Consider the following 15,725-nt stretch of genomic DNA (forward strand, 5'->3'; position numbering starts at 1 on the left):
AGTAAACTGACCAGTATTAAATGACCACCATAGTGGTGGCTGGAACGACTTGACCACCTCATTTTATCAGCTGTCAAAGGTCAAATATTGACCAATACATTTATATGATTATCAACTCCCAGCAGATTTTAGGTAACAGAACCTTTTGTTGGTGTGAATTTTAACAGGTCCAGCCCTGTTCCTACAACATATATCTCGGTGTTCAGGTCTGTGTAGGAGAAGCTGTAAAACTTTCTGATAGGTTGCCAAGTATTAGATAAAAGGTGAAAGTTTGGTGTTTATAATAACTGACAGATGGGTAGATACAGACAAGTCTAAATCAGCCGGGAGCAGTGATAGAGATGGGGTGTTATGGTGAAGTGTTTAGAACAGCAATATACATACACCACATACAAATGTAGGTACAGATAGATATATACAGGTAGTGACGGATGAGGTCAGCTCTTTCTTATACTGTTTGTTTTTATAACAGGTCAAACTGTCAGTTAATCTTACCCATTCACCTCCTAAAGTCCCTTTCCCTACTGAATGAATCTCTTTTCTTCAAATTTTCAGTATCTCTTATTTGTTCCTACTAACAGACTAATTCTAGTAAAGGCCCCTTTTCCTGCAAGAATTTCTCCTCAATGTTTGATATCTCTCATTATTCAGAATAATTGCCACCTACTCATGTATATGATCTTTCCAATTAAATCTTATCTCATTTCAAACATTTTACAGTTCAATTTTACAATGATCACATATCTTAACCTAATTTATAACATATAAATAATTGAAAAAAATGTGTAATTGTCTTTTAATAAAGAAAAAAATCTTTTCTAATATGTTCTGTTTGTGATATTCACATGTCTACAACATAAACTTGTGTATGATACAGTTACATTTAATCTTCGTTTCTATAATTTGTGCTTGCTTGCTAGCTTACTATGCAAGGGAGATAAATCTAACAAATTATAGCCATCCAAAAATTGTGTATGTCCCAAGCCAACACTTTGTACTTCATTTTCCAATTACTTTTCATTACATATTGGTAATGTCATGTTCTCTCTGCCTCCATTATAATATTGGGATGGTTGATACGGGAATGTTTGCAATACTTATACCTATTATCTCGTTAGATACCTGATCTTCCCGGAGAAGTGTTTAAGTGTTAAGGAAACTGGGAGGGGAGTGTTCTGGCACAGGTATGTACGGGATATGGACCATAGCCAGGAATTTTTATCTATAAATCATAAACATAATTATATACATTATCAGATCAGGGCACTTGAACCAGCAGAGATTTCGGGAGATTTTATTAAAAGCACTGTGTTAACCTATTTCTCACCGATCTGTGTAAAAGTATCTTGCTCAAAATTGGACACGAGAATTAATATTAAATACAGTAATCACGATTTGAGAATTTCCTGTGGAGAAAAGCTTTTTCATATTTTGTAAAAGGTTGAACTCATCTTTATGATAATGTTTTTAAAATCTGTGAGCTGAAGATATTTGATAGCAAAATGGTTCCAATGATCTACAGCCAATCTTAAGGTAACAGAATAGCTGAGCCAGTGTACATTTAGTTTGATGTGTTTTTAATATTTGGTTTAATTTTCAATTACTTCCACCACTTACCACATTATTATCTCCATATTGAGGGGCTCCTCTTTTCAAGAGCTCTCAGAATATATAGCTATTAAGATACAATCCTAGCCTACTCATCAGACTTAAAGTAAAGGTTTCATGTCGACTGTTGTTTTTATGGGAAAACAATCATATGTTTATAAATTTATTGTCATTAATGTTAACTATAACGAGTATCCTTTACAACTGATTGAAAATTGATTCAGTACAACGATTTAGGTACAATTCTTTGATAGACAACCTTCTATGATAACAAGAGTGCCACCTGATAATGTTTATTGTTGTAAAATCAAAGGTTTTGTGATCTGTTGAATATTTTAAAATTTCATGTTCCTACATCGAGATGGCATAGGTCTTTTATGGAGTACTATTTTAACGACATTTCCAATTTTCCGCAACATTTATTTCTGTTTGAACATTAAATTTTGCTGATTATATTTGATGTGGGTGTAGTGCTGTGTATTCAGTGCAGTGTTAAGCTAGACAGGTGTTGGGCTAATAACGACAGGTAAATGACAGGTAAATTAGAATTGTTTTGTTACATGATTATAGATCGTTAGATAGTGTATACGTGACTATTCAGTGAGCACCTTAAGTACCTGTAAGTACATGCTTGTTATTTGCAATAAAACTAGACAGGTAAAGATAGTACAGGTAGATAAAGGGTACAGGTGGGATTGGTTGCACTAACGACAGGTGTATGTACAAAGTACTAGTTATAGAGCTGAATCCTTCACACCAGTAATACCCAGGAGCTTGAGGGGGCCACTGTGGCCAAGTGGTGAAGGCGTCTGACATTCTGCTACCACTAGCGCTCCACCACTGGGTCGCGGGTTCGAGGCCTACGTGGGGCAGTCGCCAGGTACTGGCCATTGGTCGGTGGTTTTTCTCTGGGAACTCCGGCTTTCCTCCACCACCAAAACCTGGCACGTCCTTAAGTGCCCATAGCTGTTAATAGGACATAAAACAAAAACAAACCAAACCCAAATATCCAGGATCTAAGTCAGAACCGTGTCCTTCTGCAATGTTGGTAAGCTAATACGATTTCTTGTTACTTATTCTGCAGTTATTTCAGATATCAAATACTATATGTTTATCTCAAAGCTTGGTATGTGTACTAACATCTTCTACATTTGACTTTACAAAAGAACCAGATACCTTGGAAAAATTTCAGGATCTGATAATAGCGTGAAGTTAAATTCAAATTCTGATGGAATTTCCCAAATCGTTTAAAAAAATATGCATACTAAACCTCAAATATAAGTTCGAAGTAAATGTTGAGCATTTTATATTTCCCTTCAGAGAGCCATCTGATTTGCTTTGTTTACTATAAATGCTTACCTATATTACAATGCAGTATTTTCTAATCAAAATTATATTTCCCAACAAACCTGGTATATTTTGGTCCACACCCGGTTTTATTGTTAGCTCCAATTCTAGACCTCATTGAGTGATTACTACATCTAGTATCTCTTCAGATGTAGCTTCTACCAAGGGAGCCCTTATTTCAAACCCAGACCTTTATATGAAAATCTGGGTTCTTTCTGTGTCATTCAAAGGACAATGGGTGACTATCTTAGTCAGCATGACCCCTGAATTCCTATGACAACCCGTACCTTATGTGCCACTGACAAAACAGTAGTGTCTTGTCAAGACATGATATATTGAATTAAAAAGTAACACTTCTTAACAAATATGAAATGTATTGATATTTGATTGTTGCAGTCATATGTGAGAAGGATTTCTGCAAGTTCTTTTGGTGTTGTAATTCTGATTGATGGTGCTGTAATTTTCAAGGTTATCACCCTGAGACGAAATTTGTATCTGTAAAGTTAAAATGTCTAAAGCTCCAAATTGTGTAAATTTGTATAACATAATGATTCATTCAATGTTATATGTATATATAGATAATGCACACGTCTTTCCCACCGACCACTACCTTTGCATTCAAATAGAAAAGGAGTTATAGAAAGGATTACAATGTAACATGGTGAAATCTGTATTTGGAAAGTTAACAATTCCTCCTTTGTTCAGATGCTTTCATATCAGAAATAAGTATTCTTTACAAATTTTTCTCTGGTGTGAGTCAAGGATTAGTCATGAAGTTCTTCAATATTCTTATTCCTATATGTTTGGTTATCTGCATTTGTGCTCACAATTATTTCCCCTTATATTTCAAATTATCTCCCCTTACATTTCAAATTGTCTCCCCTTCTTTTTTGTTTCCTTTAATTCAAATTATCTGTGCTTATAATTATCTCCTCTTACATTTCAAATTATCTCCCCTTCATTTTTGTTTCCTTTAATTCAAATTATCTGTGCTTACAATTTTCACCCCTTACATTTCAAATTATCTCCCCTTCCTTGTTTCCTGTAATTCAAATTATCCTTTTTCAAACTTTGTGATTTATCCAGTTGTAATTGAAATTATATCACAGTCATGTTTAGTTTGCCACAACAGCTCATTGACCTATATGCAAATATGGTGGTTATCAATAAGTTGCACCTGTAGGTTCATTGTGGACTTGAGCAAGTCTAACAAAGGGTCAGCTTGACCAGTTGTCACAGGTCACCACAACCACATACATGCATCACCACACATGTTGTACTAACTATTGATCCAATTATAGTCAGCCCGAGGGTAAAAGTTTTAATGATAAATTCTGTGTCTAATGGAGCTGAAATAATTTCATAGATGACTCTAGGTCATACCTGACGTTCATTAGGACAGGTGATATTTCAGGTAGGCCGTGGACCACCCATGGTCGGGAGACAACTCGTCATACATCTGCAAGCTGATTGAGTTATCTGGTGAATACTTATAAATGAGACACAATGAAATCTTTGCTGACAATATCTGCAATCTATGATGTGTATCAAGTAGTGGGTGCTTTACATTAAAAACTCAGGGGCCTGAGTACTGTAGTGAAAAGTCTGCAGCATTTAGAATCAAATTAACAGGTAAATGGGCAGGTAATTTAGAAGATAAAACTAAATATCTTTTGAATTCTTTTAAAAATTCAGAACAAAAAATTTCTGACAAACTGCTTTTTAGAGAGATTTTCATTGCAGTTGTGTCACATTGTTGCGTGTTTCGTATGAAAGTTTCAGTTTGATACCGTGATGGTTTCATGAAGTCATGTTTAAAAAATCGAAAACTTTTAGTTACAACATGCAACTTTTATAGATTATACCCACTTAGGTCTGTTTTATAGTGTGGCAAGTTATGTTATGTGTTTGGGTCGTTGCACATTGCACAATTTGAGAATGAAATGGAATCCAAACTTCCCTAACTTTTCTGAGACTAGAAAACTTGAGACGCCCATTTTTTGTTATCTCTATTACAAGGTATATCTTTCCATTACACTCTGGTCTTATGATAGGTTCACTGAGTAGTGACATGTTTTATACTTCTTTAGGATTAATACCTATTAAAATGTCATTACAGTACAGACTCAGTCCAACAGAAAACCTGGGTACCTGATCTACCACCTGTCAGGGTCGTCTAATTATCCTACTTGTGGTATAATCTCATTAGCCGCTGATTACTTAGTCCCCTAGGCTATAAGCCGTGGAAGTCAACCTTACTGACCCAAATCCCTTGTGAAATTTATCTTAACCCATTCACCCCTAAAGTTACATTTGAACCTAATCAAATTAATGGATGGGCAAGTCCAGTTTAAATATGTAGGGGTAAATGAGTTAATCAAATTGCTTTTCTTGTAATCTAAAGACTAGTGCTTACAAACATAAATTAGTTGGTAATTAATTTGTCTTCAGTTTATTTGGTACTATCTAAATTGTGGTGTTTTTTTTGTATTTTGTCCAAAACAGAACATTAGTTTGAACTAACAGCTAGTTCATGTAGTCTTACATGCTGTTTACATTGGTGTACATGTACCATACAAATACATTCTACCAATGGATTTATGTACTGTACCTCGATCTCACCATGGAGTTATATAATCCTCATATCTACCACTGCTCAGCCCCAGAAAACAGTATGAAGACCATGTGTGATCTGCCATGACATACAAGTAACAATAGGTTCTTAACTCATTCACCCCTAAAGACACATTTACACTCTTCCAATTCAAAGGTTGGAATAGTTCATTATGAAATTTCAGGGGTGAATGAGTAAAGTATACCTGTTTCACTGCAGGCAAATCACAGAGAGTTCCACTGAAGTTTGTTGTACACACAGTAGCCTCCCCTTAGTTTTGATTTGGATATAACTGTATAGTGCGACTGAGCAAGGGTACTACTGTTCACCAGGTAGCTCAGTTCGTTAAAGCGAAAGTTGTCCCTTCCAGAGCCCCAGTTAGTGTTCACATACTGAAGGTTGGTCAGTATAGCTATAAGGTGCCAAATGTTAGATTTGCAGGTTTTACTCTCTCTTCACTCTTAGCCCTGATATCTGTAGGCAAATGTCATATTACACAGGTTTTCATTTCTCTCCACTCTAGCCCCCCTATATCTGTAAATAAATATCATGTTATGCAGGTTTTACTCTTTCTCCACTCCAGAGCCCCTACATGTATGTCTGTTGAGAAAAGTCAGATTATACAGGTTTTCATTTCTCCATTCCAGAGCCCCTATATCTGTAGAGAAATGTCAGATTATACAGGTTTTGTTAAAGCCACATTAGCCCCTATATCTGTAGAGAAATGTCAGATTATACAGGTTTTGTTTCTCTCCATTTTAGTCCCTATATCTGTAGAAAAGGGTCAGATTACACAGGTTTTCATTTCTCTCCACTCCAGAGCCCCTATATCAGTAGATATGTATCATTCTGTAGCCAGAAGGTGAGCTGTCTAAACTCTGTCTGTGTACCTGGCCAATTCTCTACTATCACAGGTAACAAACACCTACGACCAAACCCAGATTATACACAATACCCCGGAGCCTTTATCAATTTTAGTATAAATAAACATATACACAAAGCTCAACTAAACAGGAAACACATACACAAGCTGCCACAAAACCTCTCCCCCTTCACCACTGACTCGGACTAACACCACCCTGGCAGTCGGATAACGGGGATCTGGTCAGGATATGACCTTTTTATATTAATTACCAACCCAGGAAGGAGATAATTTAGTAATTAGGGTACCTAGAAATAATTGATGGCTGTTTTCTACAGCCACATGTGTCTGTTCCAGGGGTTAATTTCTGAGGAGTTTAAGCATCATTTGAAATCTGGCATGAAATCAAAAAGTTTTCCTGTTTCATCTGATCAATGGAGTATGGTGAAGGTATTTCATGAAAATTTGAGGAAATGAAGGTGATATGTGTTATTTGTTGTGCTGGATTCAACATTTTCAGCAGTATAAGCAAAGGATTGGATTGGGTTTTATCTGTGAGTAGTGGATTAATTGTTGATGAAATGCGGAAAAGCAATTCAGGATTTACAGAAGGTTTTGATGGTGTTCATTTCATAATTTTTATCATTGCAGTGTCAAACAGCTAGGTCATGTGATTTTCAAAAGGAATCAGTTTCTTACAAGTACTTGATGAAATCCTGGCATGACAAGTGTTCCATGGATGAAGATTCTGATGAGTTGGTTTATAAGAATTAGGGTCTGGCAGAGTTTGATGTAATCAGATTTCTGACAAGTGTTTGGTGATGAGATTATTTGTAGAGATTCCAGATTTTGGGGACATATTGGGGTTTTTTATGTTGGAAAGAAATGGGATTATAAAAGTAATTTACCTCCCCAATATACCATACTGTTTACTCATGGTATCAGTACACACAAAAGATATTGTAAGCCTATAATCTTCATATTAATGAAACCATAATCTGTTAATGATATGATCAATGGGCAATTTGATAGGACACAGACTTGGTATGAGATAAAAAGAACCTGTTTTGATATACAGCACATTACAGTTAATGGATTTAACCAGATGATGGACCGTAATAACTAAATAATGTAGGAGGACATTTTTACTGACCCAAAATAGGTTTAATCCACCTTTGCAGGACATAGGTATAAAAAAAAAAATCAACATGGAATTAACATGAATGTAGATATTCGTTATGTAGCATAACTGGGCTGATGCCAGTGACCAGGGCCCAGTTGTTCAAAAGGTGGTTATAGCTTAATCACCGTTTAACATCATTTTTCAACCTTAAATAATTTCGTCAATATTCAAGGTAAAATCAAACAATTTTGCATGTAAACTCACTTTACTAAACATTTGATATCTGGAAAGTTATAACTAATTCAATGGTTGTGTTTTAAAGTTACTCAAAAATTTAAATTTGCGCAAATCACTGATTAAGCTAATCACCTTTTGAACAACTGGGCCTAGGTAGCTTAATTAGTTGGAACATCCGTCTAGAGTCTGGAGATCCAGATTCCAATCAAGGTCCGGCTGCTGCTTCTCTCCTTTCCTGTTACATTGTGAAATTTTGTAAAATGCTGAAAACTTTTCAAATCTGTCATAAGGTAATTGTATGGGAAATATTGTCATTATCAGATGTGATTGATAGTCATAATGTAGAAATCACATTCCTATCTGCCTGTATGGAATATTTATTTCCCTGGAGATCACAATTCTATGATAGGTATCAATGTGTTTCCATGATATCTATAAAAGCACCTTTGATATAGGAGCTGCATGCACATTTTACAATCGTGAGTAAGAACGAATATATTGTGGGGTTATTGGTGTTTTTAAGACGGATTGAGCTGAGTTATTTTCTATGGTTGAAGTATTGCATAAAGGTTGTAGGCCCATGATTTACAGAAAATGTTTTACTTAAATTTTCAAGCAATATTGACTTTTTGAAAAAATATTTTAATAATATACCTGGTAATTAAGTCATTTCCAATCTAATTAACTTTATAATTCTATTCAGGATAATGGTCGTAGGTTGGCTACAGCCGAAAAATGATGCAACATATACGGTACATACTATAGTTTAATTGAAATCTGTGTAGTTTTCATAATTTATAAAATGGAAAACAAAATATACAGGTATTGGGATTCAAAAACAGCAACACTAGGGGTACCTACTACATGGCTTGGCATCTAAACTGCTTACATAACTGGGCAGTCATTATTCATAATACAGGATTCAAAACAGTTTAACGATTTTATTGATACTTAAATGTACATCATTGTCATGCAGGTTTCAGTTTTCAAAACGATAATGATTTTCATTAATTAGTATGCGGCGTATAAGTAGAGCACATAGCAGCCTTTCACCATATTTACATAACAAGCATTGATTACAATTAAATTACCCAGGTAGGCCAAATACCTTTCATTATGTAATCTACACACAGGTGAGAGCAATGCTTCGGTATTGATTTGCGCTAATGCTACCGAGTCACTTTTCAATAATTTAATTTATTCAAACACTATCTCCTCATCTCTTCCTTAACATTGAATGCAGTTTACACAATAACGTTACTTACTATGAATAATTTGAACGCTTAAATCATATATGTAGGACGAAGTACATCATTGTTTGGGTGAATATGTCTGGTGTATTCTGTGTAGGAGAGTGATCATGCAGCTGTGCTGGAATTACCCGAGTAGGTAAGATAAAATAACAGGAATTTTAATGCAAGAAATTTTACATGAGAAAAGAAGGATGTGAGATGTACAATTTCTTTTTGAAATATGATGGATTATGATAAATATGTACCATTTGTATTTACAAAGAGCTTCATGGGGTGTATTTTTTAGATTAATGGGGTGTACTTTTTAGATCTTCATGGGGTGTTCTTTTTAGATCTTCATGGGGTGTACTTTTTAGATCTTCATGGGGTGTACTTTTTAGATAAGAAGATTGGTTGTTCAGTTTTTTCATTAATTGTCATCTAAATCATCAACATCACTTTCTTTCAATTTTCCTTTTGTTAGTACATGCAGGTCTGGCAAAACTGTCCTCCAGTTTTGAAACATACCAACCAAATCTATTAACACTTTGATGCATCCATTCCGGTTTCTGGTATTACCTTTAGTTGTTGTGTTCTACAGATTGGTCATTTGACACATTTTGTAATGTTAGCATATCACCTGACACAGGTAAAGTATCCAGTGTATTGTCACCCAACTTCTCGTTAACTCATTCACCCCTGAAATAACATTTGAACTCTTCCAATTCAAAGGTTGGAATAGATCATTATGAGATTTCAGTGGTGAATGAGTTAAAACTGTTTGTAACAGTAGCACTTACTGAATCAAACTGACAAAGTTTTCAAAGAAGGGAAGGTTTATTATAGGGCAACAAAATAACATTTGCTGGCATTTCTTTTGAATTGCAATAGATATGGGCAGGCTTATTACCAGGCATGGGCTTATTACAGGATAAATATAGTAAGGAGCTTACCGCAACTAAAACAAGTGGAATTCAATACAATTCCATGACATTGTTAGAATATAGTCGGTAATACACTAGGCATGATTAGGATATAGACGGTAATCAACTAGACATGATTAGGATATAGTCGGTAATATACTAGACATTGTTAGAATATAGTCGGTAATACACCAACGATCTGCTAGGCATGATAAGGATAAGTGAAGCATGTTGTCACTGTAACGGTTAGATAAAAGGGAGGTTAGATCAATATTTACTAGCTCCATCACCAAATCACTTTTCATTCATTATGCAAATTATTGGTTATTTTTCTCTTATGAATCAATCTCGGATCAACAGGGAAATTGGTAGTTATGATAATGAAGGATATCCTGCTGGGAAAAGGTTCAATATACTCTGTTTATTCAACTGAAGGATACTGTATCGTTTTTGAGGTGGAAATATCAATATTTCTGGCTCATTATAATAACAGAAAATTCCAGTTTAATACACTTACCTGCTGTCTATGATTTGTTTTCAAAATCAAGATGGCCATTGAGTATAACTGAATTTAATAGAGTTTTACCTGAAGAAACACTTTTTTAAGGAGACATGTTCAGGGTTTTGGCCAAGTCCAAACAATTTCACTTTACTCCATTGCTGATTTTAGAATGAAAGATTAAGAAGAGAAGCAATTGTGTTGTGGAGACCATGGAAATTATAGATAAAATGTTTCTTTAATTATTAATCTGATTCTTTCCTTTGGAAATACCTTTAGAATCAATGGTGATAAAAAGTGCTGGTTTTTCTGGGGTTATAAAGGCCAGAACAACTAAAACTGAGATCTTAAACTAATGTTGAAGCAGAATGCGGTTCTGTTTTCTCCATCAAAAACTCCATTAGAAAAGGTCAAGGTTGGATCATTACCCAGGAAGAGAAATTCTCTGCATGCTGACCATCTTTCTGTCATTGTAGTCTGGTTCAGTTCCAAAGCTACAGAGGTCATGGGTCACGCTCCTGGAAGATATGAATCTTTCAATATGTGGTGCTTCTTCCTCCTAATCATCTGGCTTCCTGCTGAGGTCAAGTGGCCCTAGACTAAAGTGATGACCAGCTTAATTGACCAGTCTGTGTCCATTTCAATTATCCCCTGATCAGCTGTTGTCTATCTTGTCAGAATCCCTGATGGTCAACCGATCACTGCCAGGCACCCTACACGCATCTTAATGGTAGAAATCAGGAGCAGCAGTAATTTATTGTCACAATAGGTTTGGTTTGGTTTGGTTTATTTGTGTTTTACGTCCTATTAACAGCTATGGTCATTTAAGGGCGTGCCAGGTTTTGGTGGTGAAGGAAAGCCGGAATTCCCGGAGAAAAACCACCGACCTACAACAAGTACCTGGCATCTGCCCAATGTAGGTCTCAAACCCGCGACCCAGTGGTGGAGGGCTAGTGGTAGCAGAATGTCACAACAGGAATAGTTTCTAAGGGAGCAGTGATTTACACAACAGGAATATTTCTTGGGGAGCAGTTATTTAACCTGAAAGATTAAAATCTCATATGCTGTAAAATTTATAAAACAGGCTTTAATTCTATCAGTTTAAGCCTCTAGCTTTGGACCGACCTCATTTGTTAATGTATCTCTAGCTAATATTTCTCTGTAACATTTACCCGAGGATGATCAGTAAATCACAAACCCATGGAAAGCAGACTATAATAGGTAACAGATTTCATCTGACTTAATGAATCGTGTAAGATTGTGTACGTGTAGGTTTTTGTCAAATGGGCAGGGTGCCCGAAAACATGCAGCTTCCCATGGCCAGACCATGTGTGATGTAGACTGATGTCAGATTGTCACCATAGACTTTATCACTTGGCCTGCATATACTTACATCTCGGCTATATCTTATCAAGTAACAAGGCACCTGATATAAATCTACTGTATACCTGTTTACTACATTATTTACAACAGTTTTAATTTAGTTAAGGAGCCAAAAGCAATGAAATTCACACACAAAAATTACTCAGGAGTATTTTTACGAGTTGACAAATAATACACCTTTGTATAGTCTGTTCCAGGCTACAAAATTTTAAATTTAACTTTATAAAGGCAATCTGTTCCTAGAAGTCGTTACCTGGAAGGGGATTTTTTTGTCATACATGTGCAATTTTGACTAAGGTTGTTAGATCATGAATGTAAAAGTCCTGACAGAGGCTCCGTCAGCTGAACGATTATCTGGTCTGAATCTCTCTATATTTTAAATGTCACAACAGAAACTTAATCCTGTCACCACTATAGACCATCATGGACTCATCCAGATAAATGTATGGTAGAGTCTACTAAAGTTTTCTAGGGGTGAAAGGGTTAAGTCCAAGCTCATCATAATGTGTACTCCAAGTGGTATTTTGGTGATCAGTAACACACATAGGCGGTACAAGAATCCCCTAGAGTGGGTTTCCAGTGCCATCTGTTCCCACTGGTCAAGGGAATGGTATAAGGGCGATAAAGATTAGGGGTTAGAGATTACAGGGGTACTAATTAATCTCAACTGGCTTCTGATGCTGATCAGGAGCAGATATACCTGTTAGATAAGATGAGGATGGCACTGATCTAGACCACATGAACCTGTTTCAGCAGGACAGAAGTGAATTGGTCTGTGGTAGGGGGTTATATAATATCTGTAGATTACTGATTCATGTGTATGATAAGTGTTGTGGATTCTGTACCTATTCAGACCAGTGACCAGCAAGACAGGTAGGGGGTCATCAGGAATTGTGGATAAGTGATCCGTGGGGACATACATGACAGGTGCCTGCAATTGTTGATGTCTCTGATAGGTGAATTCAGAACTGTGAAAGTCTTGATGTGATCAGATTTGTATATTTAATTCTACTTTAGACAAGAGATGGAGACAAAGAACAGCTTTGAAAACCTGATACTTTGATTTATTTGAGATGCTAAGCTGACAATATTGATACACAGTTGGTGTGGAGTATAGAATTCTCATGATGTGCTCTATGAAATCTAACGAGCATAAGACACAGAGGGTATGGAAGGGGAGCACCTGTTCTGGCTCTGCTTACATAGTACAGCCTAAAAGTTTGTGTAGAGAAGTCGGTTACTTGTTTATATAAAGAGGGTCTACTGCTGTTGTTGATACAACTAAACGCAGATTTATCTGATGTTTGACTTTGAAAATGAAGTTTTGATGTCAGGTAACCAGTGACTTTGTAGGGGGCTGTCTGTTGTTACTGCTGCTGTTACAGAGGTATAGATGTAAAGGATGAGGTGGGGTTGGTGATGGGCCTGATGCTGGAGGAGATATATGGTATAGTTATACCCAGAGTTAGAGCACCTGTCTGTGGGGTGTTTCACTAATTACCATAACAATGTGTGGTTTAGTGTTCCCTGTGTCTGTTACTGTTGTTGTTGTACACTGCTGATGGAGAGGTGGTTTTAACAATGGGAAACAAGGAAAGCTCCTGTAGCGTAAGTGTTTGTATCTCGTTATTGTTGTAACGGTTTGATCCCATACTGTATCTATATTTTGATTCCGTACTGTATTTATATATCTGTACAGTAGGAGGTGATTCTATATTATAAGTGTTTGTATCTCGTTATTGTTGTAACAGTTTGAACCCGTACTGTATCTATATTTTGATTCCGTACTGTATTTATATATCTGTACCGTAGGAGGTGATTCTATATTATAAGTGTTTGTATCTCGTTATTGTTGGAACGGTTTGATCCCGTACAGTATTTATATTTTGATTCCGTACTGTATTTATATATCTGTACAGTAGGAGGTGATTCTATATTATAAGTGTTTATTTATATAGAAGATGATTTCAACACTCCCATTTAGCATAACTCAATGTTGTTTATTTGTATCAGAGGAACTGTATATTTGTCTATCAGCAGATACGGTTGGCTTCTCGGTTGGCTTCTCCTCGTTTAAACAAGATTTCGTTTATTTGTGTTGTAGTAGGGGATTTGAACCTCATTTAACAAGACCTGCCTCAGTAACCATTTAACTTCTGAGGTACCACTGTTTTCAGTGTCTCGTTTTAAACAGTAGATGTATATTTTCCTTCTGAAATGTGACTTTAATTGGTCCTTCAGAATCAGATGAAAGTACCACAGATGCTTTTAAACTATGATTTAAAATAAGCATTTCTCTTTCATCTCTTAATTACCATATTACAGTAAAATCTACCATACATAAAATGGGCAATGTTTAGAAGAACCTTATCTAGGGCTGTATTCAGGTCTGTAACGAAAGAAACCCTAATAGGAAATAGAAAATACAAAATATGTGAACTAATGGCCATTAATCAAGGGTCAATTATTCAATGTAGGGACAAAATGGATGCTGATTGGAATGTTAAACATGAGTAGAAATGTGGACTAGCTGTTCTATACACTTCAGGGACTTTACATGGCGCTCAGGGACGGTAGGGTATATTGATTGATTTCTGCTGATTTGAGATATGCTGAACTCTACTTGACTCTATTAATCGAAAGACACATGCAAGCATAGTTTCAATAATGATAAACGGTGGTCATGGTGTTCAAAATGTTTGATTGGAAGCCATAAAACAGTCCCGCATACCAAGCTTCTCATTAGCCCTGATAGAAAATATTCCTGAACATTACTCCATTAACAGGCTATAAAGTTCAGCAGATACAATTTTAATAGTTAATCAGATGTGTTGATCATGAGAAATAAAATAGGCAAAACAATGATAGCAGACGATTGTGTATAAAATAGTCTTCAGAGTTTGACAACCAGGGACCAGTCGGTGTTGAAATGTTGCGACGCGCAGTACATTGTTTGTGTAGAAAATAAAACTTTGATATTCAAAGTCTTTAGTAGTTTTAAAAAGCATATCGCTCTGTGGCAGATTTTGATCATACATATGATTATGGATTCCTTCCTCAACAAACAGTTCTTATGGAAAGATACAGTTTACCAGGAATATTTTGCCCAGTCAAATATTTGCCCTTCACCAGTATGTAAGATCCATATTCGCCCGGTGTCAATTTTGCCCTTCACATATAATGACTATGTACAGTATATTTGTCGTGTCCTAGCTGATGTCCAATGTCAGGATCAATTCACCCTCATTACGGAGGGGAAAGTTGTACTGTCCAGAAAATGCTTGGTATGCAGAAGTTGTGTTTAATCTGTGTTTAATCTATCTTATTACACTCTTCTCTCTCTCTCTCCACTGATATCAGATAAAGGCGAGAAAAATACCCCTGACCTTGGGATGACTTTGACCACCAAGAACTTAGCCTCTCAGGTTTATGTGAGGTCCAGAGGCTGAGGGACCATTGTGAGGCACTAATAGATAAGTAGGTATTAGTATAGGAGATTATCTTGTGTTAGACAGGCCGACACAGCTGTGATATTAGGGTTTAACTTAACATCAGTTTGATAAAAGGGATAGATTTATTGTCCTTTCATCTCCTCAGAATCGAGAGAAATTCATGAGAATACCCTCTCTCTCTCGCATCTAAACAAAACAGCAGCCACTACCACTGAACATCAACCGCATGGTTGCAAGTAGAAAAATTGAGATTTGAAGCTTTATGATGGTGTTTTAGTGTGAATCACAGTCGAGTGTCACATCTTGAAAAGATCACTTGCAATATGTGGTTATTATGAATGATTATGATGGGCTGACATCTTGTTCAAAAATGTCTCTCACAGTCATAGTACACTATAGATATATCAAGGGACATGCATGCTGTAATAAAGGCAGTAATATGCCA

General features: G+C 36.1%; 1 protein-coding gene across 8 annotated transcripts in view; it reads left to right on the forward strand.

Annotated features, from left to right (window-relative positions):
• Window positions 1-15,725, forward strand: part of LOC110452087 (myb-like protein A) — an 89,087-nt gene that overhangs the window by 51,795 nt on the left and 21,567 nt on the right. For 2 of the 8 annotated variants that reach the window (XM_021500371.1, XM_021500375.1), the window contains exon 1: window positions 13,203-13,436. The exons of 5 other annotated variants lie outside the window; for them this stretch is intronic. Coding sequence is in view for 2 of the 3 variants with exons in the window: in XM_021500375.1 (XP_021356050.1) it covers window positions 13,410-13,436 (27 nt within the window). In the remaining variant the exon portion in view is untranslated. Of the gene's footprint in view, window positions 1-2,574; window positions 2,657-13,202; window positions 13,437-15,725 lie in introns of those variants that run through there. One more of the 8 variants, XM_021500378.1, reaches the window with a different exon arrangement.

Source organism: Mizuhopecten yessoensis, unplaced genomic scaffold, assembly GCF_002113885.1.
Source record: "Mizuhopecten yessoensis strain PY_sf001 unplaced genomic scaffold, ASM211388v2 scaffold6383, whole genome shotgun sequence".
Taxonomy (NCBI): Eukaryota; Metazoa; Mollusca; class Bivalvia; order Pectinida; family Pectinidae; genus Mizuhopecten; species Mizuhopecten yessoensis.